At 41.7% G+C, this 26,499-nt stretch overlaps 1 protein-coding gene across 1 annotated transcript in view; it reads right to left on the minus strand.

The window, feature by feature from the left end:
- SCRN1 (secernin 1) overlaps positions 1-26,499 on the minus strand; it is a 59,139-nt gene that overhangs the window by 25,597 nt on the left and 7,043 nt on the right. The window contains exon 2 of the mRNA XM_036074480.2: positions 10,391-10,550. Coding sequence (XP_035930373.1) covers positions 10,391-10,549 — 159 coding nt within the window. The 5' untranslated portion in view covers position 10,550. The remainder of the gene's footprint in view (positions 1-10,390; positions 10,551-26,499) is intronic.

A 26,499-nucleotide genomic window follows, 5' to 3' on the forward strand; every position in this document is an offset into this window, starting at 1 on the left:
TACTGACTGATAAAAATGTTGAAAACTGAATCCAAAAGACCATATGGTCTTCGTAGGAGTTCAAAATATTTGCAGCCAACTTGACACTTTTTTGCCAAACTCAGAATGAGGAGGAAGAAAGGAGATGCCCAACTAGCCAGATGGGCCAAATCAGCCCCTCCTAAGCACTCGGCTGAAAGCCAAAGCACCAGATCCCCTCATATGCTACAGAACGGGTGGGTAGGGAGATGGGGGAATGGGGGGGGGCAGTGTGCCCAAGCCTCAGTGAACCTGTAACACACACCCCTTAGGGCATCTCTGTCATGGACTGCAGCAGCCTGGGCCTAACAAGGACCCTTCTGTGGCTGCAATTCACACACACTCCATTGTGTTTGAAATGTGACTGATCACACCCAGGTCAAAGCAGATGGTCACGCTTGTCTCATATAGATTGGTTATCTAAGATCCTAGTCTGGGAGCAAACCTCATAAATAGGAAATGTTTACACAAGAGGTAATTAGCTAAAGTTTGTAAAGTCAGCCATCTAGAACGTGAACTCTGCAGGCAGTCATTTCTTTTTACAATAAAATTCACCGACCTTCACAATTGCCACCTCATTAATGAGGCAGACAGTAAATGCGATTTGAGGCAGCAGGGACGGTCTCACCAGGAAAAAAAAAAAAAAATCCAAACAGCACCTGAAATCTTCTTTCAGCATGACAAAAACAATTTAGTATCAAGTCAAAATTCATTGTCAGATTTCTAGTAGAAAACAAAAAGAAGAAAGAACACGTTCACCACTCAAAAGATCAATCTTTCCAGGGATGGTTCTGGCCTCGGCTTTGGTGATGAAGCTGTTTAAGAGGTCTGCAGAGAAAGAGGAGCAAACCGTCTTGCTGCCCTACGGCCACTCCCACCCTGCCTTTAATAAAACAAATCTGTCAGCTCGCACGACTTCGGGGGCCAAGGCCACATAACAACATAAGGGTGTCCAGAGTGGGGCACATGGTGAGGCATGCTTCTAAATGTCGGCACTGCCTAATGCTAATCGTCGAGGTTTTAAAGGGGCCGCCTGCACCGAGCCTGTCACTCTCTCAGGTGGCTCCAGGGGACCCGTGCCAGGTTGGGAGAGAGAAAAGATGAGCCTTGACAAAGCCCTAGAGACAGAGACAAAAGACAATTCTTCTGCAGAGCAAGCCCTTTCTTATTTTGTGTGATTGTGTCAAAAATGAAAAAGCAAAATCAGCTTCATGCTGTCGCCTACCCTTTGCACATTCCAGCACACTCTCTTTCTGGACATCACCCAGTGAAAGGGGAACAGAGACACTCACACAATAGATGTTTCAATTAAAGAAATGCAACCATTGTGCTTCCTACTGTACTCAGATGGTGGAACACAACCCTGGCAGCACCAGGGAAAACCGCTCTGAAATGAGCTGATGAGTCAGCCCAACTTCCCAGGGTGGGGGAAAAAAAGAAAAAAAAAGAGCAGGGAAAATGGGACGCTTTGGAGGAATATTTTTAGTTTTAGAAAATTTGCTCCTAAGGCAGCATTGCTAATTATCACTGAGGTTTTGGGGGGGTTTGTTTTTGTCTTTTTTATTCCAGTGTCTTGCCTGCTACTTGACTGGTTTTTGAAAATGCGCCCTTAAGGTTCATATGATTCCAAATAAAGACAAAAAAAAAAGAATGTCGGCCACATTTTAGAAGAGCTGCTTTTTTATTTCCCTGAAGCCATTAGATCTTTGAGGATGGGCGGTGCAAAGGCCTGGGGTCGGAAACAGGGTTGGAAAAGGGGACGCCGGGAGGCAGGCCCCCGCTGAGCCACGCTCCCAGGAGGTCAGGGAGACACGTTTGGCTTCGCACGAGGCTGGAGGCTCCTGCCACCCCTGGGGCCAGAGAGAGCCGACAGGAAGACTGGCACACGGTCTGCCCACAGCCATGGAGCTGTGCTTAGCCCTCTTCTATTCCAGAATAACCTGCGCTCTCCTACTGTATAGGACAATCTTCAGAATTAATATTCAGACACTCTCCCCCGCAAAACACATGTACATCCCACAAACCACAAATATAGCTGCCATCTGGACAATGTTACTAACAATGTTACCAACTCTCATTAATGGGTAATTTTCTATTCTTCTTACAACTATTTTTATCCAGGAAGAAAAAGGAAGTGATCTACCAAAAGACTGCCCCAAACTCTGAAAGTTATATAATCTCACTGGGGATACTGAACTCATACAGAACTTCATGTGGAGGAAAATATAAATAAATTAAAACACACTTTTTTAAAAAAGGAAACAATGAAGACTTTAAACTTTAAAGAAAGGGGTAAAATGGAGATGGGGTTTATTATATAATAATAAGAGACTCTTTAAAGAAGCATTATGTGTCAAACCTGACCTGGCTATCAAGAATTCTGTCTCGGGGGGCGCCTGGGTGGCTCAGTCGTTAAGTGTCTGCCTTTGGCTCAGGTCATGATCCTGGGGTTCTGGGATCGAGCCCCGCATCAGGCTCCCTGCTCCGCGGGAAGCATGCTTCTCCCTCTCCCTCTGCCTCTGCTTGTGTTCCCTCTCTCACTGTGTCTCTCTCTGTCAAATAAATAAATAAAATCTTAAAAGAAAAAAAAAATTCTGTCTCAACTGAGGGTTGCTGGAGGGGTGGAGAGTGGGGGGATGGGCTAAGTGGGTGATGGGCATTTAAGGAGGGCATGTGTTGGGATGAGCACTGAGTGTTGTATGGAAGTGATGACTCGCTAAATTCTACTCCTAAAACCAATATTACACTATATCTTAACTAACTTGAATTTAAATTAAAAGAAAAAAAGAATTCTGTCTCCACAAATTGGGATATAATTATTCTCTGGGGGCACCAAGTATAAATGATGTCAACTTTACCTGAAATTCATTGTTTTCTGGAACAGTATTCTAATGTTGGATCCCTTGTTTCTTAAATAGAAGATTCAACCATATAAGAATAGACACACATACCCATCTACAGGCATACGTGCACACACACACACACACGCACACGCACATGCACACGCACACCATGCACTCACAGAACATCACAATCCAGGAAATTATTCATCTGCTTCCTTGATACTCTTATCTATAGGAAGGAGCAGGGCTTGAGGAAAAGTTGAGATGAGTTCTGTGATGCACAGTGGTACAGCATCCTCAGAGAGGACAGAGGGCCTTTCACAAATGGATACGTGTTTATCTATCCTACTCCGCATCCAAAAGTGACGTTGTTAAAAAAAACAAACTCAGAATCCACAAGAGAAAAACTAAAGAACATAAAATAAAATGCTCCAATCTTCTAACTGTGCAGCTAAGCAAAAATGTGCAGTGTAATTTTAGAAACTGAGGAACTCTCCTAAAGGACCCTATTTCTTATTCTTCCAGCCTCAAGCAAAGAGAACTTGCCATAGAATAGAGGATCGATGGACAGACTGAGGGAAGGAGGAAGGGTGGGTGAGTGGACGACCTGGAAGGGAAGACTGCCTGGAAGGATGGGCCAGCTGGACGGGAAGGCGGGTCAGTGGATGAGTAATCAGGATGACTTTTAGCACAGAGTTATTCCCAGAAAAAGAATTCTTGGAACGTCAAAACTCAAGTATGAGGCTTCTAGGGAAACTGCAGAATATGTAAGTTTAAAATGTTGTGAAATGGCTGAGAAATAGATGGGGTTTTATGGGAACTTCTCACTCTTCATGGTTTAGAAAAATAATTTCCATATGCTAATGAGAGCTTTTATGAAAGTTACATGATACTTGTTGTGGATCATAAGCCCAGCTATGGAAAAGAACCCATCATTCTGTACTTGGGAAAGTTACAGGTGTAACTGTAAGGGAACTAAAGGAGTAAGAGTAAATTTGAAAAGCAGATTTAGAACCATATGCTAAAGACAGGAGTTTGGGAACTGAGACCTGGAGTCATAGAATCTCTCAACACTAGTCAATGCTTTAAAAAAAAAGATAAAAGAAAAAGAACTCTTTTCACAATGTTCTCCTTAGAGTTTACAAAGTACTTTCAAATGTCAGTTCCCATGTGCTTCACAAAAAACTCTGTAAGGCAGACACAGTGGGTTTTATGATCACCATCTGGCAAATGAGTAAACTGAGTCTCAAAGAGGCTCAAAGACCCAAGGTGCAGGAAATGGGGACGGCAAGACCGGAAGCCAGAACCTCTGCATCTGGGGCCCGACTCATTCCACTGGTTTCAGGCAATCGTAAATTTCCATTGATTTATAATGGCAGAACATGCATAAAGCACTACATGTTCATAGAAGGAGGGCAGTCTAAGGGCACCAGAGTGGTTCAGTCAGTTAAGCATCCAACTCTTGTTTTTGGCTCAGGTCACAGTCTCACGGGTCATGAGATAGAGCCCCAAGTCGGGCTCCACATTCAGCAGAGAGTCTGCTTGAAGATTCTCTCCCTCTGCCTCTCCCCTTATGCTCTCGTTCTCTCTAAAATAAATGAATAGATCTTAAAAAAAAAAAAAAGGGAGGGGAAGGACAGACTAGAGGGAGGTGGGGATATTGGTATTTAGGCCTTGAAGGATGCCTAAGTATCTACCAAGTAGATGAGAAGAGGGGAGAGGAAGGACATTCTTAGCAAAGGACAGAATGAACAAAAGCACAGAGAAATGCAAGTGTGTTATTTATTCAAGAAATGATGAGCAGCTCAGTGTAGCTGGAACCTATGGTACAAGCTGAGAGAGGAAAACTAAGAATGAGGATAGAAAAGTAGCAGGAAATTGTACAACCCTACGGAGGGCAATTAGTACAAAAACTTTACCCCATGACCCAGCGATCCTGCATCTGGAAGTGTATCTAGAGACTATACTTGCACGGGTGCAGGATGACTCATGTTCAAGGTTCTTCAGGGCTGACTTTCTGGACTAGCAAACAGTCCCAGTGTCTACCAACAGAGGACAGACTGAAAAATTATGGGATAGCTCCACAATGGACTACTGTGCATCTGTAAAAAATAGTAATAAGGACAATCTCTGTGTACAGATGTAGAAAATATCTTTAGAAATTATTATTAAACAAAAAAAACATTGTAGACCTTTTTCGTGAGTTTGAAATTTTATATTTAAAAAATCAAGTTTCAGAATAGTATATATAATGTGCTACTTTCATGAAAAAAGTGAGAAAATAAGGCTAAGTATTCATATTTGTTTGCATTTGCATAAAACACTAGAAGGATGTGCAAAAAATTAATAAGAAGGGTTATATGGGATGGGAATCAGAGTGAACAGCAATAAGGGGGAGTAAGACTGCTCACAGTAAACCTTTTCAATATCACTTAATCTTTGAACCACATGAATACATTACCTATTCAAAATGTAAAATTACATTAAAAAGCATCTTTACTTTTTAAAAGTATTCCAAATGAGTTAAAAACTATGTCCATACAAAGACTTGCACATAGGAGGGAAGCAGGGCTAAGAAACAAAACAAAACAACAAACCAAAAAGAAAGCAAAAAAAAAAAAAACCAAAAAACCGAAAAACCTGCACACAAATGTTTACAGCAACTTTGTTCATAATTGCCAAATCTTGGAAGCAACCAAGATGTCCTTTAATAGGTGAACGGAAAACTAAACTGTGGTTCATCCAGACAGTGGGATATTTTTCAGCACTAAAAAGAAATGCACTACCAACCCGGAAAAGATATGGATGAACTCTGAAAACATAACTACTAAGTGAAAGAATCCAGTCTGAAAAGGCTACACGCTATAGGATTCCAACTACATGATATTCTGGAAAAGGCAAAAACTATAGAGACAGTGAAAAGATGAGGAGTTCCCAGGGGTTAGGAAGAGATAAACGAATAGGCAGAGCACAGAGGATTTTTAGGGCAGAGAAAGTATTGTGTATGATGCTATAATGGTGGATACATGTCATTATATACATCTGTGAAAACCCATTAAAATATACAACACAGAAAGCTAACCCTTATGTAAACGATGGATTTTAGTTAATAATAATGTATCAATGCTGGCTCATGGATTATAACAAATGTACCACACTAACGCAACATGTTAATGATAGGTAAAGCTGGGAGGCCTCAGGATGAAGGGTTAATATGGGAACTCTCTGTACTTTCTGCTCATTTGTAAACATAAAACTGTGTTAAAAAAGAAAAGCCTGTCAAAAAATTTTTTAAAGATTTTATTTATTTATTTATTTGACAGAGAGAGACACAGCCAGAGAGGGAACACAAGCAGGGGCAGTGGGAGAGGGAGAAGCAGGCTTCCCGCGGAGCAGGGAGCCCGATGCGGGGCTTGATCCCAGGACCCTGGGACTATGGCCTGAGCCGAAGGCAGACGCTTAACGACTGAGCCACCCAGGCGCCCAGAAGCCTATCAATTTTAAAAAAGAGAAAGGGAAAGGGAGCCCGGTGCCAGTCAGGACGAGTTCCGAATGGCATACAAATCAGCCCGGACTCTCCTCCTGTAAACACAACCGTTTTTAAACAAGGCAGTGACAGAGTTGTGCTCTGAAAATTCTGGTGACCCCGAAGGCTGAAGGATCTACGAAAAAGAGAGCCAGCGACCAATAAGCAGATGATAGCAGAAGGGAGATGGGGGTGGTTCTGAACGAGCAGGGGCCCTGGGAGGAGACAGGAACTCGGGAGCGTAAGCAACAGGACTTGGTGGCAGCCGTCCTCGTGCATCCAGGGATGCGTGGGAAAATGAGGGTCAAAGTTGCCCTCTGGTTTCTAAATTAAACTATGTGGCAGACAATGGTGCTGACAGAGGCAGATGAACAAACGAGAGGGGGAAAATGAACCTGGTGTTTGACCTGTGACGCTATTTTATTACGTGCAGAATACGGATGTGGAAATGTACAGAGGCAGCTCCAAACACAGGTATAGGCAACTCAGAAAGGAGGTCAGGTTGCCTTGGAAACGAATTCCGGTAGGAATCAAACTGCACTTATTTATGCCAGGGGACATCATTGAACCTCCCCAGTGTAGGTGAGTGATAATGTAACATGGGTTAGCAAGTGAAAGAAACCTAGTCTATTTTCTACCCTGACTACCCGTGAAAGTAAAATGCTGAGTTATTTAGCCTATCCCTCCCAAAAGAAAACACATTTTTCTAAAATATCTATTTCAGACATATTTATAAATGGCTTTTGTATGATGCTGTGGTCACTATGGCTACTAACAAGGGACCCCAAAATTTAGTGGTGTAAAACAGCCATGTATTATGCTCATGAATTCGAGGGCTCAGGAGTTTGGACAGGACGCCACAGAGATGGCATGTCTCCACTCCACAGTGTCTGAAGCCTGGAATTGTCTGAAGGGACATTCACTCACACATCCGGCAGTTGGCTATGGGCTGACACTGGTTGTTGGCTGAGGGACTTCGGTGCCTGTCCCTGTGGGCCCCTCCCTATGCTCTTCATATGTGGGCTGGTTTGGGTTCCTTCCAGCACAGTGCCTGGATGCTTAGGGTCAGATCCCGAGACTGAGAGACTCCGTGCTGAATTCTTTTAGGACCCGGCCCTGGAGGTCACATGGCATCATTTCCTTCCAGGCTACACTGGTCAGAGCAAACACAAGCCCTCACCAGATTCACGGGGGGGTGGGGGCCTAACCCTCACCTCTCCACGGAGGAGTGTTCATCACACTGTAAGAAGTGCATGTAGGACGGGATTGGCTGCAGCTATCTTTGGGAAATTAAATCTGCCCACATGAAAATCAAAGTATTGTTTCAGTCGGTATGACTCTGAAAAAAAGCAACATTAAGGGAAGACAGACAGGGAAAGTCGAAATAACTCAAACCTGCAAACTTCACCTACGCCCAGTGCACTCGGTTCTGGGAAGAGAGAAACATTCAAACCCAAACAACATGGACATTGAAACAGTAATGAATACCCATTTAAAAACCAGCACGATCGAGCACCTGGGTGGCTCAGTCGGTTAAGTGTCTGTCTTCGGCTCAGGTCATGATCCCAGGGTCGTGGGATCGAGTCCTGTGGCGGGCTCCCTGCTCAGGGGGGAGTTTGCTTCTCCCTCTGCCCCTCACCCCGCTTGTGCTCACTCTCTCACTTTCTCTCTCTCTCTCAAGTAAATAAATAAAATCTTAAAAACATGTATATTTAGGCATTGCTTACAACATTAAAAAATAAATAAATAAATAAATAAATAAATAAATAAATAAATAAATAAAATAAAACCTAGCATGGTCACCAGAGAACCTAGCACTCTTCTCTGCCTCTACAAAAGAAAAGTCCTGAAGTTTAGGGGCTCGGACCCAGTTAGTGGTGCAACATGAGAGGAGAGTGGTGCTGAGAAAGTCCTACGGGAGACAGGCTGTCACTGCCCCAACCGCACACAGTCCATATGCCAAGTCACACTCCGCGCTGCCTGGCTGTGTCACCACCTCTGCTCAATGCACCTAACGTCAGCAGCTCCTCACAGAGCTCTGTGGCTCTTTGGTGCTGCTTAGTTGCCTTTAAAGGACTGAAACAGATAAAGATTCAGATAAGAAAATAAAACACACATTGATGAATACCCCTTTAAAACTCAGCACAATTACCAGAAAAGAATCAGTTTATCTCAGAAAGCATAGAACACCGGGGCGCCTGGGTGGCTCAGTTGGTTAAGCGACTGCCTTCGGCTCAGGTCATGATCCTGGAGTCCCGGGATCGAGTCCCGCATCGGACTCCCTGCTCAGCAGGGAGTCTGCTTCTCCCTCTGATCCTCCCATCTCTCATGCTCTCTCTCTCTGTCTCATTCTCTCTCAAATAAATAAATAAAATCTTTAAAAAAAAAAAAAAAAAAAAGAAAGCATAGAACACCAATGAGTAGAGGTTTATGTCAGTGGAAAGAGCTCGTTAATTTACCTGCCCCCAATTTTTTTCTCTATATTCTTCATCCTTTAACAAACAACTACCATTGAAACACACACACACAAATAAATACACCATAACCAAGAAGTTTATCCCATGAATGCAAAGATGGTTCAATTTATCAGATAAATTGAAAGAAAAAAAAATTAAGTGATTATCTCCATATCACTAAAAAAAAAAAAAAAACCTTTAACAAAATTTAACACCTATTCTTGAGGGTTTTTTTTTTTAAACCACGAAAATAAAAATTGATGTATACTTTTAACATGATAAAACTATATAAATCTCAGCCCTAAAGCCGATATCTGAGTGACTGGAGAATCACTAGAGGCTGCCGCACTCAGGTCAGGAACAAGACAAAGATAACCACTACCGCCACTAAATATTAACACTGAATCCAAGCTATCGGCCAATCAGACAAGAAAACAGAGATGTAAGAACAATCAGACTATCTCTGTTTGCACGTGTTGATAACAACAAACCTGGAAAACCCAAAAGGATCAATGATAAAAGCTGATGAACAACCAATGAAAGAATTTAGTAAAATAGCAGACTATAGAATCGACATAAAATAGCCATCGCAAAAGTTTGACAGTACACTCTGGGAATATGGAAAAACAGGCATTGTTCCATTGTTAGTAGAAATGCAAAAGTACACCACCTGTGTGAGGAAATAAGATAATATCCAAAAAAATTACACACTTATTTACTCTGTGGTCCAACAATCCCATTTTAGGTATCTATCCCAGAGAAGGATTGACAAAAACTGATTTGTAAGTACTCAGAATAGGAATTGATGGATAATTTTTTAACATGATACATTACATAAACCAAGGCCAGATATTGTGACAGATACACCGGGCTATCAGTCCCTTCAAAATACAACAACACATCCGTAACAACAAAAGACTGGAAAACAACCCAAATGTCCAGCAACATGGGACTGATTAAACCATGATACATCCATAGAATGGAACACTCTGTAGCTCTAAATGAGGAATGAAGAATAGTACCTCTATTACCATATGGAGTGATCTCTAAGATATGTTTTAAGTTGAAAAAAGCAAAGTGGACAAAAGTGTACATGGCACACTACCATTCATCTAAGAAAAGGAAATGGGATAAATGAGTGTGTGTGTGTGTGTGTGTAGTTTATTACATACATAGGTAACTTTTTAAATGGAAGGACAAACCAAAAGAACTTTGAAAACATGGAACATCTATAGGAGAAAAAGTAAGTAGAGTAAATGAGACAAAGCTGGATACCAGACTTCTATGAATACACCTTATTTTGTACATTTGACTTTGGAACCATGTAAACATTTTACTTAATTATAAAACAAGGGCTATAGCCATGAGTGTAGTATTATTCCCCATGTGATCCTGTTTTTAAGGCTGCGAACAAACCTGCGTGGGCTCAGGAATCAACAGAACCGACAAGCCAGTTCTGGCCGGTGAGCCAACTTAGGGAGAGGTGCGCTGGGCCACGCCGGAGGAAGGGAATGCGCACCAAGGAGAGACCGTAACACGGGGCTTACCTCAACCTTGCTCTCGGCTTCATGATCAGCAGCTGAGAAATACATGACCTCCTGAACTTCATCCCTGGGCCGAGCTGAGTTTTTCCCAAACACCACCAGCCCGTCCTTAGCACGCGGTGGGAAGGCCACGAAGCAGTAACTTGGAGGAGGGGCAGCCATCCTGCAAAGAGAGAGAGAATGCCAGGGGCGGCCTGGAAGCAGCTGTGACGTGGGACATTCCAACAGTGAGTTCTTCAAACACACTGCACCAGTGAACATCGTCTTCGTATTGAACTGTGTGCAGCTAGCGCATTAAGAGACGCCAGCTGGGGGGCGCCTGGGGGGCTCAGTCGTTAAGCGTCTGCCTTCGGCTCAGGTCATGATCCCAGGGTCCTGGGATCGAGCCCCGCATCGGGCTCCCTGCTCGGCAGGGAGCCTGCTTCTCCCTCTCCCACTCCCCCTGCTTGTGTTCCTGCTGTCGCTCTCTCTCTCTCTGTCAAATAAATAAATAAAGTCTTTAAAAAAAAAAAAAAAAAGAGATGCCAGCTGGCACGTGAAGCTGGGTGTCCGGAGTTGAATTACAGAGCCACCGAGACCAGATAGTGTTTAGTACTCCATGGGAGTAAACGAGCTCAGATTTGCCACAAACTGCAGTCAGGGGCAGCCAAAAGCTCAATGACGTAAGAGAAAAGAAAGGAGGTTATTGTTCCCGGCAGAAAACACAAACAGACTGCAATCTGTCACAGTAATAGAAAAATAAATAAATACACTTGTAACAGTGTCCCATGCAAGTGTCTCGGATCTAGAGTTGTGTGGCTTCCACCTAATGGATTTGGGGGTAGTGATGGGGAAATGGGTCTAGAGAGAAAGTGAAAGATACTCCCCCTATTTTATATATTTTTGCTCTACCTCAATGACATGACGCTCGGGGATCTCTTGGTTTTCCTCCAACCTCTTCAGTGCTCCTGGGCTGGCTCGTTCTCTTCGACCTGGCCACTGAGCTTCCTCACTGCTTTACTCCTCTTTCCTCATTTCACGCTCCTTTCTCTCTGGGAAAGCTCATCCATGCCCATTGGTCACTCATGTGGCTGTGACCTACACAGTCAATCCCAGCTCAGTTCTCTCCTGGAGCTCTGAACCCATAGATCCAAATGCCTTCCTGATACCCAAAGCTGATTTCATCTTCTCCCCCAAACATCCAGAACTCAAAAACTATCTTTATCATCTGCTTCTCTGTTACCTAGCATACCACCAAATTCCACCTGTAGACTTGATCTTCTAAATCCCTTTGGAAACTCGCCACTTCTCCCCATCTCCGCTACCACCACTCTGCACCAAGCCGCCATGTCTAGCCTGGATCCCCATGGTAGTCTCTTAAGGGGTTACTGCATAATCACTATTATTCTCCCTCCAAAACACTGGCACATGGCAGCCAAAGCGATCTTTTTAAAAGAAAGATTTGATCATGTTAGTCTTGTCACTCTGCTTAAAATCCTTCAGAGGTTTCCCATGGTTCTTAAAATAAAGACCAAAATCTGATCAAGCTCATGCCTCCTCCCCAACCTCACCTCCTGCCACTTACCATTCCACACTCTCAACTGCAGCACCCAGGCCTTTTTCCAGCCCCTCTGATCCTCACAGGGCCTTTGCACATGCTTCACTCCTCTCTCTGAGCACTCCTCTCTCTGTTCCCTATACCAAAACCATTTTTCCTAGTTAACCCACCCTCGCGTACCAGCTCAAACATCAGTCGAATTTACGTCACCATACTGTATGCTCTCATAGAATCCCACCTTTTTCCTTAATAGCAAATCCCAATCTGAAATATTTGTGTGATGATTTTATTACCAACAATCAATACTTGGTCTTTCCCCCCAAAGTCTAAGTTATATGAAGGGGAGAGGACCATGTCTCTTTTGTACACCACTGTAAACCCAGCTATACACAAGGTCTTCTGCAAGGTAGCTTTTCAAAAAATAATAAACAAGTGCTCTTTTCTTCTTTCTTAAAACTGAAGCCAACCATGCCTCTGTACCCGGGTAGAATGCCCTGCCCTTAGTCTGTGCATATCCTTCAGGATCTGATTCAAAATCCCTTTCTTTCAGGACGCCTTCTATAAAGGAATCTGCCATTTTCTCAGCATCCATATGCACTAAAGCATCCAGTTTGTTCTAGGATGATGTGCATTTGTTTCTTGTAAATGTACTGCTTCAAATGTTTCAAATAAAGATCCCTGAGGGCAGGGCCCAGACCACCCAACTACAGCAGCCCCTTTCCCAACCCCCTATTATGGGCACTCAACAAACATTATCTATTAAACCAACTATCATTTTTGTGTCATCAGTTATCCGACTTAGGTGTGTTTTATTTTACGATTCCAAAATATGAATGAGAAGGAAAGCAACATTCTCAGCAAAGCCACTGGGGTTCAAAACTCACCCTCACCACCTACTACTGTGTGACCTTGAGCAAGTCACTTCACCTCTCTGGGCCTAGGTTTTCTCTTCGGCAAATGTTTGGCCCCAGCCCGTAAGTTTATCATCAGTATCAGATGACATGATGCTTGAGAACAGATTTTGCAAACTGTGGAGGCTACATGAGTATAAGATATTTTATTTGGGTTTAGACTGTTCAAACAGAGCAGCATCTCAACATTTTTACAGGGCAGGCAACCAAAACCAAAACATCTCATTCATAACTGGAGCAGTTATCATTCTGAGTTTGGAACCATTTTTTTGAGGGGCCCTATTGCTATGTCTGCATCCAGCCTGCTTCATGTTAGTCTGCCCCGGCACACACACATTGTGCAGGGCGGGCCCCTCCCAGGGTCCTGAGAAGCGGGGGAGCCCAGAGCTCTGAAAATCACTCCCCCTCTCAGCTCAGAAAAATCTCCCCCCGCCTTTGTGAGAAAGAAAAGGCAGGAAGCTCAAGAAACTCCAGTTCCTTCTCCCATTATCCTTTCCTATTTCCACAAAAACGCCATTATCTTCAGACTTGAGGGGTAGGAAGTGATCAACCAAGACTCTGCATGTGTAAGAAAAACCTAGAATAATTATAAGATAAAATGCATTAATAGCGAGTTCCTAGAATTTCAGGGTGGGAAGAATTGCTGGCTGAGCCAGATAAAGTGAAAATCCAGACAATAAGGTGGAGAAAGGGTACATTCACCTGTGTCTGTCTGCCTCCCATGTGTGATAGGACTTCCCTTCCTTCTCCATCATTGGGTCATTTCAAAAGTGCTGGTGTCTCATCTATGAGCAGAACCTTACTTTACTTGGCCCTTAAAAATAGTAGCAATCCACTGGTCTTGCATTTATGAGATATATCTATAGAAAATAAATAAAAGTCGCAGGGTTTTTGACTAGCACCTATTCTATTCTTCAGCCAGGACATCTGCCTGGTTAGCAAGTCATATGAATCACGTGATCATGATCTGGATGTAGGCAATAGAAGCCCAGGGATATGTGGGCCCAGGGAGGCTGGCTTTTCCATTGCATCTTGAGAAAGACTGGGAATACCAGAAGGGAGCAGAATTTTAATGTCTATTTTTTTTAATGCTAAATGAACTAGCAAACTGTGTAACATAACCAGTAGCAAACTAGCCAAGGATAATTGTCCCTTTATTTTTCCTGGATCACCATTCTAGACACTGACTAGCCTCAGAGATGACTTGGATCCTTTTCTACTCTCTAGATCAGTGCTGTCCCAAAGAACTTTCTATCTTGATGGAAATGTTTGATCTCCACTGACCAATATGGTGGCCATTAGCCTCATGCAGCTATTAAAGTATAGTTAGTACAATTAAGGAACTAAATTATTATTATAAACTGTAACTAGCTTAAATTTAAATAGCCACACATAGGTAGTAGGAATGCTATTGGACAGAGCAGTATTACAACTTCCCAATAAGCCCGGAAATGAAGATTTTCATATGAAGCCTTCCAATGATCCCCAAAGTGTTTCTTTGTGAAGCCCTCCACATATTCTAATGACAAAATATGCTACCATCTATAAAACTGAATTAGCAAAGAGGAGGTAATACACTTCCAGAAGACTGAAAACAAATGTTAGGAAGTAGCTACTAACTCACCAGGTGGACTGAGTTTAAGTAAGCTCTTTTCTCCAAAAGCTAAAGGTAATCATAGCCCTGGATGCCAATTCCATCTCTCTTGATGTGAGTCTCATATTCCTAACTCTGAATACACCATGAGCATGTTCCCCATCGCTGCCTGCAAATCTTCGGGGTACCTCTCCAGTCGATTCCACTCTTTACCTCCTAAATGAACTTTTGAGACCTTCACTTCTCGCCAAACCTCCACCTACCTCCTCTAAGTGGACATCTCACCTCCTCCTGCACAAAGAAGAAATGGCCAGGGGAGGGAGACTGTTTCAGAGGTACGATAAGCAGCTTTGAAGGTCCTGTGGCTGGAGGAAGGGCAAGCAGCCAATAAATCAAAAAGCCAATGCAGCTGAGGCCAGAGAGAATGGGGAAGAGGCTGGAGAAGCAGGTAGACAGGCCGGTCCACGTTAAGCCTTGCAGACCACCGCAAGGGCTGTAGCGTCTATCCCGTGATAGACATGGAGGTCTAACCCCACTGAAGGCTTTTAAGTCAAGTATTAGGTAGGGACTGGAGCCGGTGCACAGAGACAACTTTTCAAAGAAGGTGGCTTTGAGAGAGAAGAGACAGCTCATTAGATGTAAATGAAGGGGTCAACAAGTAATTGTATTTCTATGTATCTACCCTAAGAAAAGATCAGGAACATGGACAAGTTTCATGCACAAAAATGTTTATCACAGTGGTATTTATACAGATGGAAAACTGAAACTTAATCGTCCAGCATCAGAGTAATAGCTTAAAAATTCATGCTACACCAATGCTATAAAACCATTAAAAACATTTGCAGAGAATTTTTAATGGCATGGAGAAATGGCTGGGAAGGAAGATCCAAAATGAATTACTTTAATTATGTAAAAATACACATAGAAAAGACTACAAGGAAATGTGCCCAAAATATTAACAGTGGTAGCCTGACCACTGAATTCTAATTTTTTCATATTTTCCTTTGATTTCCAATTTCCCTACAAGTATTTATACTTACATAAACACAAAAATGATTTTTTTCAAATAAATGTAGTGGATAGCACCAATTTGGGAATTTTATTTTTTTTTTAAAGATTATTTATTTGACACAAAGAGAGACAGATAGAGAGCACAAGCAGGAGGAGCAGCAGAGGGAGAGAGAGAAGCAGGCTCTCCGCTGATCAGGGAGCCCGACGCGGGGCTCGATCCCAGGATCTCGACATTATGACCTGAGCCGAAGGCAGACGCTTAACCGACTGAGCCACCCAGGTGCCCCGGGAATTTTATTTTTTTTAAAGATTTATTTCTTTATTTGACAGAGAGAGAGAGAGAGAGAGAGATAGGGAGGGGCAGAGGGAGAAGGAGAGAGAGAATCCTCAAGCAGACTCCCTGCTGAGAGCGAAGCCCAACGAGGGGCAGGACCCAGGACCCTGAGATCATGACCTGACCTGAAATCAAGAGTCAGACACTCAACCAACTGAGCCAGCCAGGCCCCTGGAATTTTATTTTAAAGAAAACGCTTTGGCTCTACTTCTATGTCCTCATACATCTAAAGTTTCAAAACTGACCAATTCTTATGAGTTATAGTTAGGATGACACTTGCTATTGAGCTCTAATTGACATATATTATATTAGCTTCAGGTGCATAATGATTCAGTATTTGGATACATTGATTCAGTATTTGGATACATTGCAGAATGATCACAGTATGTCTAGTTAACATCCATCACCACACATAGTTATAGAATGATTTTGCTTGTGATGAGAACTTTTAAGATCTACTCCGTTAGCAAGTTTCAAATATGCAATATAGTACTATTAACTATAGTCACCATTCAGTGCCTGACATCCCCCAAGACTTATTTATTTTGTAAGTGGAAGTTTGCGCCTTTTGGCCACCTTCAGTCATTTTGTCCATCCCTCACCCCCCCAAGGATGAAATTTTTTATTCAGCATTATTACAGTTATTCTCTGATACTTTCTTCTACTTTTTTCTACAGCCTGCCTACTTCAGTGTTGCTAAAGGAGTAATTTTCATTACTATTATGCACACAAAGGGTGGGCAGGCCTCTAACAGCGCTATCTCCTCTATTAAGGCGGGGGAAAAAAAAAAATAGGCCCTTCAGGAAGTCAATTCTCTGCTGACCCCAAGATGCAATGCTTCTGAAAGTGATTCAGGGAAACTCCATTTTGTTCCTATTATCTGTCAAAATACTAGTTACCATATCAGATAGTTACACTACAAAAGAAAAAAGAAGCCTGACAAGTTGACACATCTATATACTGTATAAAACATGCATTTTGAAATCTTTGTTTACAAGATTTTTATAAATTATTAAATTGTTCATGCATGACACCAGAAACTAAGATCTTTTTCCTCCCTTTCCCTCAGTAACCTGATACAGTATTATGATGCGATATCCTCCTCCACAAAGAAAAGTAAGCTAAAATTCAATGAACTCCCAATCGCACATGCTAATATAGAAACTTACTGCATGAAAAAGTGTTCACTGTTTATATTTGGCTTTGGAAAACACAGTATGACCATTTGATAACGGATTTTCTATCATAATACTCTCTACTTAAACCAGCATTAAAATGAGTAGACAGAACTCACTCAGAAATAAAGCTATGATCGATGGCTTTTTAAAAAACTTGCTTGTTTGGGGCACCTGGGTGGCTCAGTCATTTAAGCGTCTGCCTTCAGCTAAGGTCATGATCCCGGGGTCCTGGGCCCCAGCTCAGTGGGGAGACTGCTTCTCACCCTCCCTCCCATTGCTTGTGCTCTCTCTTGTGCTCTCTGGCTCTCTCTCAAATAAATAAAATCTTAAAAGAAAAAAACCCAAAACAAAAACTTGCTTGTTTTGAGATGCAATTCGTAAGCCATTTTCTGAGTCATGGGGACCTGAGGAGCGGGTGGGGAGCAGCATTACACTCCAGGCCTGAAATGGAACCTAGGTGGATTTAAAACCGTGTTTTCCAAACTGCATGTTGTGGCCCTTTTGAGGGTTACGAAATCATTTCAGTGGATAGGATCAGCGGGTTTTTTTGAATAGGCAAGCATTTTTTTAATAAAGGAATACAGGCAGCACACTTAATAAGGGTAAGTGTTGTTACAAGAACCTTTAAGTTCGGGTATATACACATACACGTGTAAGTGTGTGCACGTACTGAGTTGAGATACAACATCTCTCTTACTGTGGGTCTCATGCAAAAATCTTTAAAAGCAACAGCTTAAAGGGTAGGTCTACTGAATAAGGCTTCTTTGTGATAAATACCAATTAGGATTCTTGCCAAGTTAGCGATAAACTAATAGTCCTCATTCATGAAACACTCCAATTCAACTCCCGTAGATGGTTAAACTGACAGACATTTCCTAAGATGTACTTGCTAAGAATATTTTAAAGTACATTTATCTGTAACCTGTACTGTATATTTTCTCAAACTGGATTATTTTTCACGTTCTATGCTGCGGGAAGACTGGAGGCTGGGAGAAGGATGTGAGTGGCAATTATTAAAACATCAGGTAGCCAGTATTGTTTCTGTGGTGGAGAAAAGGAGTCAGATTATTCACCAGTTGGAATGGTAAGAAAAATTCCTTCTCCCAGCCCCCGCCTTCAGCCACATCTCTGTATGAGCCGCCCGGCTTCCTTTAGATGAGCCCTGTCCAGGAGAAATTTCTGCAATAATGGAAATGTTCTTTGTCTGTGCTGTCCAATACAGTGGCCACTAGCCCGATGGGGCTACTGAGTACTTCAAATATGGCTAGTGCACATGAGGAGCTGAATTTTTAATTAATTTAAAATTAAAGAGGTAACATTATACTAAGTGAAATAAGCCAACCACACAAAAACAAATACTGTATAATCTCACTTCTTTGAGGCTGCTACAGTAGTCACATTCATAGAGACAGAAAGTAGAAAGGTGGTTGCCAGGGGCCGGGGTGGGGAGGGGGAATGGGCATTGTTGTTTAACGGGGACAGAGTTTCAGCTTTGCAAGCCAAAAAAGTTCTGGAGGTTGGTTGCACAACAATGTGAATATACTTAACAAAACTATACTGTGTACTTAAAAACTGTCGTTAAGATGATAAATTTATGTTATGTGAATTTCACCACACTTAAAATTTTTTTTTTAATTAAACAGCCACATATGGCTAGAGGCGGCGGAACCGCAACCCCACAGCTTTAGAGATGGTGCTGTCCGCTGTGGTGACGTCCCCCTACGCTCTTTCTAACCACCACTGTCCTCCTTATCAAGCTGCTTTCAGGAGTCGCGGCTCCTCATGGGAACAAGATGTTCAAGCATCCCCGGGGCTCCCTGCACAGAGGCTGGACCTTCACGCTCTGGCTGGTGACTGCAGGCTGCGTGCAGGCTTGCAGGGCTGGAGCTTGGTACCCCTGTAACTAGGAGACCACTTACAGAATGTCTAGACAAGGAGGGAGGAAGCCGCAAGCGAGAGAAGGTCTTTGTCCTCAAGTCCAGTGAGTTGTTATTGCAGGGCATGAATGCTCTGCGCCTGAGTCGAGCAGGGGTTTTCTTTGCCTGACTGCCAAACCGTCTTGCCCTTTTATCTCCGTGAAGCTCCGGAGGGTCTGTCCCTCATCAGTCACCTTACCCAATAAGAAGAAACCCTTCAATTGCCTGAGAGGAAGAAAATGACTGTCTCTATAAGCTAGAGGCTTATTAACTGTCTCGCAAGGAACTGTGACAAAGTGCTTTTACTTGCACACAAAAATGAAACCCAAATGTCCAACAAGGCTTCCTCACTCTGCAAGCTCCCAGTTTTACCAAGCGGACTGGGTAAGCTTAAATCCAGGGTGTGTGAATTACCAGCTTCCAGAAAAGCCAGGGAGACATTATTTTATACTATTTATTGATAAATTCATTTAATTATTGACATTCCTGCTGAAGTGAAAACAGGATAAAGGGTAGTCACTTACGACTTGGTTTTTCTGTCGTAGATCTACTGTTGGGATTGTAAAGAATATATAAGGTGTTTGGGAAAGGAATTATCTAACTAGAAATTGGATGTAAATGCTAACTGAAACCGATGAAAGGGTCCTCAGAGGGTGCCTGGGTGGCTCAGATGGTTAAGCGTCTGCCTTCAGCTCAGGTCATGATCCCAGGGTCCTGGGATCCAGTCCCGCATCGGGCTCCTGGCTCAGTGGGGAGCCTGCTTCTCCCTCTCCCTCTGCCTCTCCCCCTGCTCATGCTCTCTCTCTCTCTGTATCTCTGTGTGTCAAATGAATAAATAAAATCTTAAAAAAAAAAGTTTTTAAAAAAAGGGTCCTCAAGCTCTGCCTCAAAGAAAGAAAGATCCTTCTAAGTGTTTTGTTGAAAGCTCAAGATAGTAGGGCATAAGGCTTTGGGAGCCCACAGCCAGGGAATTCCAGTTTCTAATACTCAATGCCTTGAATGAGGAGCTATTTCACAGAAGAAAGACCACACAGGGTAGTAAGTAAGTAAGCAGGCTTTGGAGTCAACCTAGGTTCGAATCTCAGACCCATCACCTTTCCATGACAGGATAATGATGAGGCTGTGGTGAGGCGAAAATGAGCTGAAACTTGCAAATATGTACCAAGTACTCAGAATACCATCCAGAACACAGTAAGGACTCAGTCCTCAAGAGGATGAGAAAAGGTACGTGAGGAGCGCTGTTCCTTTGTCAAGGTCTGATCTGTTCACACTTCAGAAATTGGCTTTTTCCTTGACGTATCTAAATGCTCTGTCACCTTTTGAAGATTTGGTTCATTGTCACTTGATGTCTTGGCCCCTTCTCTAATTTCAGGGGCAACACCTCCCTGTGACAGTTAACTGCCTTGGTCATCAGCACAGTCTTCAGCTGACATACCTCTGAGCAGCATGAGGTGGGACAGGGGTGGCAGGCTGCACGGTGGTTTGGTTTGGCCCACAATGTTGTCCTAGGTAGTGTTTTTTAAAATCTGAATTAGCAGCTAGCATTTTTATATCTAGAGCTTTTTCATAGAAATTCAGATACTTGACTTCAGAAAACTCAAAAGATCTGGCAACACTGCGTCCACATTCCTGCATGACATCAAGACTGGAGCTGAGTAGGGGCTCCTCCCCACAGTCCCCTCCACGCCCTGACACTGAGGCCAAAGACAGTGCCACCTAGCCTCATCCTAGGGCTATTGCTTTTCTCGTTCTTTCTTTTTTCAGTGTTGGGTCAGCTGTACTCATTTACCATGCCTACTTGGCCCTGCAGCCCCGTGTGTACAGAAGCAAGAGAATGATACACTTTAAGACAAACAGACTCTTGCTCATATCTGACTCCACCCACCATCTGCAAGAAATAGGCAGGTTATGAACTCTCTGCACCAGAATTTCCACATGTGAAAATGGAACTAATCCCCCATACACAACATAGCACTTGCATTTATGTGAGAGCATATGGAAAGCACCAGGTCCTGTGGCTGTATACAGTGGGTGATTAATAAATGTTTACTTTCCTCCCTCTTACTCACTGGTGATGGTTTGCCATCATTAACACCAATCCCTACTATGGCTCCTCACCCTTTCTCACCAACAGTTTACACCTGGCACATCAGACACATGGTCCAAAGTGTAACTAAAATGTGCATAAAGAATCAAACTGGAGTGATAGAGCCTCCAGATCTTAACCATCGGTTTACAGAGAATGCAGATGACACCAGAGAGAGGCAATCAGGAAAGTCTAGACTGGGAGAAACTATAGGACAAATCTGATTTCTTCAGTAACAACAACAAAACCTGCAAGGAAAGAAAGATTAAGAGACAAAGTTACTTAAGATATATATCAGCCAACTGCATGGAATTTATTTGGATCCTGATTTAAATAAACGATACAAAAACTTTATAAGACAGCTGGGGAAATGTGAACACTGATTGAATATTCGATGATATGGAGGAATTCTTGTTTTAGATATTCTGACATTATGGTTATGTCTGAAAAAAGAGCCCGTATCTTTTAGAGATACATAGTGGAATATTTCCATGTGAAATGATATAATGAAAGTAATCCAGTGTGGGAAGAAACAGTGAAAGTCCAGATGAGACAAGTTTGGCTATGTAATAAAAATGGCTGAAGTTGGGTAATGGGTACACAGTGGTTTAATATACTGTTCTATACCGTATATGCTTGTAATTTTCTATAATAAATAACTTTTTAAAGCAAAGCACACGAGGGGTGCCTGGATGGGTCAGTTGGTTAAGCATGTGACTTTTGATTTCGGCTCAGGTCATGATCTCAGGGTCCTCTCTCTCTCTCCTCTTCCGAAATTAAAAAATAAATTTTTAAAAAATAAATAAAATAAAATAAAGCACAGCACATGATGAGATGTTCAAATTTCTTTTAAGGTTAGAAATAGCAATGGACTGATCTAATACGGGGAATGTTTTCTTGGAGTTATTACTCGTAACTTGTTTGGGGCTTAGATACCTCTTTGAGGGAGGATTATTGGAGTAGGGGGATGGAGAGGGATCTTAGTTTGGTTTGGTATGTTAGTGCAATGGGGAAAAAGGTGAGCCTCTGGTTCCCACTACCCTGCCGTATCTCTTTCCCTCAAGTTTCAAGATACCTGTCTCTGCTCATCAGACTGTAATTCCCATGAAGGCAAGAACTCTTACATAAACCCTTACTTCCCTGGCACCCAGCGCACAGACTGGCACATAATAAGACCCTGAAAAATGTTTGTTGAATAAATGAAGGGGAAGGGACATATCTATATTTTACTTTCAATGAGAGAAAAAGAGCAGGAAAATCTCATTTTGCCAACGGGCTCCCATGCTGTGGTTCCATGCATGGTACTCATATTTGACCACGCATCAAAATCATCTGGAGAGTTTGTTAAAATGGCAGATTCCTAGGCACACCCTCCTTGTAGATTCTGTTCAGTACATCTAGGCTGAGATTACAGGCAGGAGATTTCTAACAAATGCCCAGGTGATTCTGACGCAGCCAGTTTAGACTGGTATGCAATACCCACAAGTGCAGGTTATTTAACCTCTTTGCTCCTCAAAAGCATTACTCATTCTTTCTGCCTGGCTCTTTGACTGTGGAAATTTGCAGCACACACGTGACAGTACTATGAACCCCCTCAAGGCATCCACCAGCCTCAAAGGCCATCAACTTTCTGCCTTCTTCTCTCTCAATTTTATTTTTAAGGAAACCATTTAATTTTAATTGAATGTTGCTCAATTCAGCAACAGCACTGGCAGCAATACTCTCTGCCTTCAGGACAAAGGAGGGTGAAACCCATCTCTGGTTAACTTGAGAAAGCAGGGTTTTCTTTTCCCTAATATGACAAATGGAGGAGTAGGAGGCTATGCTTTCCTGGTCTCTAGCTTTAACACAGGGAAATCAGAGTGCATGATCATCAGGAAGATTTGGATTGTTAATTGTTATTTCAATGTTTTGCATTTTTACTACTTTAAGGAAGTAAAGTTTCATCCAACTCTTTAAAAATGCCTTTAAAAAAAAAAAGTTCTTCATTGAACAGATCCAAGATTGGGCAACTATCATGACTCCTCTGCCTTGGATAGAAAGTGAGAATTTGAGCCAGAAAAAAAAGAAGAGTTAAATATAATCTCAAGTAGCTGAATATTTCTAAATCAGTAAGACGGCTAAGAAATATCCTCTGTATACTTTTTTCTTAATGATTGAAATGATCACAAACTTAGTCGTTACTCATTCCAAACATACTATAATAAAGGTTATTAGCTAGAAGAAATGAAAAGAGTGTCTATTTAAAAACTGCAAAACTGGGGTGCCTGGGTGGCTCAGTCAGTTAAGGGTCTGACTCTTGGTTTCGGCTCAGGTCATGATCTCAGGGTCATGAGATCGAGCCCAGTGTTGGGCTCCATGCTGGGCATGGAGTCTGCCTGAGATTCTTTCTCTCAGGGTGCCTGGGTGGCTCAGTCAGTTGGGCATCAGACTCTTTGTTTCAGCTGGGGTTGTGATCTCGGGGTTGTGGGATCGGGCCCCACGTCAGGCTCTGCACTGGGCCCGGAGACTCTCTCTCCCTCTCCCTCTGCCTCTCCTTCTACCCTGCCCCCCATTCTTGCACTCTATCTCTCTCAAATAATAAATAAATAAATCTTAAAAAAAAAAAAAAGATTCTCGCCCACTGCCCCTCCCCACCCCGCTCGCAATTTTAAATAAATAAAAATTGTAAAACCAAAATTCCAGGTAATTAATGACTATTCAACTTCATCATAACCCCTGATAATTTAATGGGCCCTGCTGCTTCATTCGCCTCCCCCAAAATACAGCATTTAGATGACAATAAGAATCAAAAAACAAAACAAAACAAACATATGATATGTAATTGGCTATCTATACATATCATGGAAAGCTGGAAAATATATAAAACACAGAGTCAACCTGGTGAAATGAAAAGAGGTCACACAAATTAAATATGGTATCATTCAAATTATGTATATTATCTAAATAGATGATGCAAAAAGATCATAAGGAAATGCAACAAAATTTTTAAGAGTGATAGTATCTCTGGGTTGCAGAATCACGATTTCTTAACCTCCATATATTCAGGTATTTTCAAATTTCCCAAAGCACAGAATTTGTAATGAAAATATTTAAAAAGAAAAAAAAAAAAGAAAAGGAAGAGTTGCAATCAAAATAATCTATTATCCTAACTCACTGCAGGTAATAAATATAGTCTTGCAATAGGGCAGAGACCCGGGAATTGGGGAGAACCGTATAACTCAGTCATGGCAAATGAACTCATGTTTACCTTTGGGCCAAATCTGATTCTGCTTCATTTGCAATATATGGTCACAATGAGAAATATGAGTAAGGCCAAATGTCTAACTTAATGATTCATGTGATAAACTAAGGAAATGTAGAGAGAGCTTTCTATATATAGTCAAATGGAATGCTGTACATCAAAATCTGCATTTATTCATTGAATAAGTTAAGTGGTAAATGGTCACTTCACAAAAGTATTCTTCACATCACTCCAGGAATTTCTCTATAAGGCAAAATATTCTAATATGATGCTTTCCAACTTATAAATGTCAAAAACTTTTCATGGAAACCCCCACATAACAGTCATTGTAGTTGGCTTTGGTAACACTTCCAATGGGTTTGCATGTACTAAATGGCAAGAGAATCCTATACTATTTGAAAAACAGTAGTGCAGATATATATGGTCATTATTTAGTTTGTGTACATTCAAGGTTGGGACACATGTGAATTTAAGGACCATCTGCAAAAACTCCACCACACCCAGTGGTCTGTCCATCACTCTGGGGTATTTAAAATATGGTATCACTTACAAGAAAACTCAGGGCTGCAAGATTGGCAACTATCATGACTCCTCTACCTTGGATAGAAAGTGAGAATTTGAGCCAGAAAAAAGAAGAGCCTTTTTAGGGATTTTATTAGAGTGAAGGAAAGAAGAGAGATTAGTTGAATGGCATCCATTTCTCATGCATATAACAATTTTTTTTAATTGCAGGAAAGAGTAGATAAATAGCACAAGCAAGATTAATTTTCCACTCAAGCTTGCCAAATTAGAAAAATATAGTCATATCAAGTTCATTGTAAGGAAGATGTTTTCCAATATGTGGCAGGTTGGAAGACATTTTCCAGCTTTCACAGTAACACAAAGAAAGCAAACGACTTGTATCACATTAATGATACAGGTTAGACTGTGCAGTTAAGTTAATCTCTCGAAGAGGTTACATTATAGCTTCTTAAGAAAGGATCAGGCAGGCCCCAATTCCATGTACAGTTGCTCCACTTACTAAATTCTTCATCTATAAAGTGTAGCCATGATGTCCACCACGAACTATTATGGGGATTAAATGAGATAATACATATAGCATATACAGAATACAGAAACACTCAAGTCTTGCTCCTTTAACTTGTTCTAAAAAAAACAAAGTTCTTGAGACATAATGATAATGGAGATAAAGGAAGAATGTGTTTGAGGTAGGCAGGTACGTGGTTAGCTGCCAAAAGCATTCTCTGTGGGAAAGATCTGGAAGCTACTAAGCAAGCCACATCTAGGGCCCTTTCATTTCCTTCTGTTCTCGTTTCTGACATTGCTGCCATGGTGTCCACCAATTTGGCAAGGTTGCTTTGAATTATGACCTTCCTATTCCCACCATCTGCTTTCGTCTCCCATCTAAATAATGCATTGTCTATTCTGATCTTTTCCCACGAATGTGATTTGATACGTACCTGTTAACTCTGCAAACCGGGATTTCAAAACTCTTCTCAATCATTCTTAAAATGTTGATTCACATTCTGTCCCTGTAAAAAATTGGCTAACAATTCATTTCCTACAGAAGAAATAAAGTAGTAAGACTTAAATCTTGCTGGTAACCAGAGGATAACTTTATTACGTCTGGCAAAATTTGACTTAAAAACTACTTTGTAAATACCCATTAATGCTAGAGCCATTTGCTGTGTTTTACCATTAGAAAATGTATCCCATTTTATTATCAAAATAAACCTGTATTCGTATATGTGAATATATGCATGTATATATGTATATACATATATGTATGTGTATTCATACATTTATGTAAATATAACTATATACAAAAGGGGGGGAGAAAGAGAGAAAAGAACCTTGAAGGATTAATGGATTAATATCTAACTGAGAATTGGCAGTGAAAGTAAGGATGGGATACAGAGACAGAAGCTTTAAATTTTACTTTATCTAGTTATGTCATTTTAAATTTATAGCAAGCTCATATTACTTTATTGGGTTTTTAATTATTTAAAAAATCCGATTCCTTTAGTGCTTAAGAAAGACATTTTAAGACATTTCATTTAATTCTTTTAGGTCACTAGGGCACTTCTAAGTGCAATTTTAAAAATACACTAAGGTTTTACTTTGAGAGGAGAAAAAGATATTCAGAGGGGCCTCTGATCACTACCTTACTTTAATAGAATTTTTAAGAAGTCAGATCAATTACCAATATGTATTTTGAGCCCCTAACCACCTACAAGCACCTTGTTCAACCAAAGAGAAAATGGAACTAAAACGATGTTTTCAAGGTCTTTACCACCTAGA

Source organism: Halichoerus grypus, chromosome 12, assembly GCF_964656455.1.
Source record: "Halichoerus grypus chromosome 12, mHalGry1.hap1.1, whole genome shotgun sequence".
NCBI lineage: Eukaryota > Metazoa > Chordata > Mammalia > Carnivora > Phocidae > Halichoerus > Halichoerus grypus.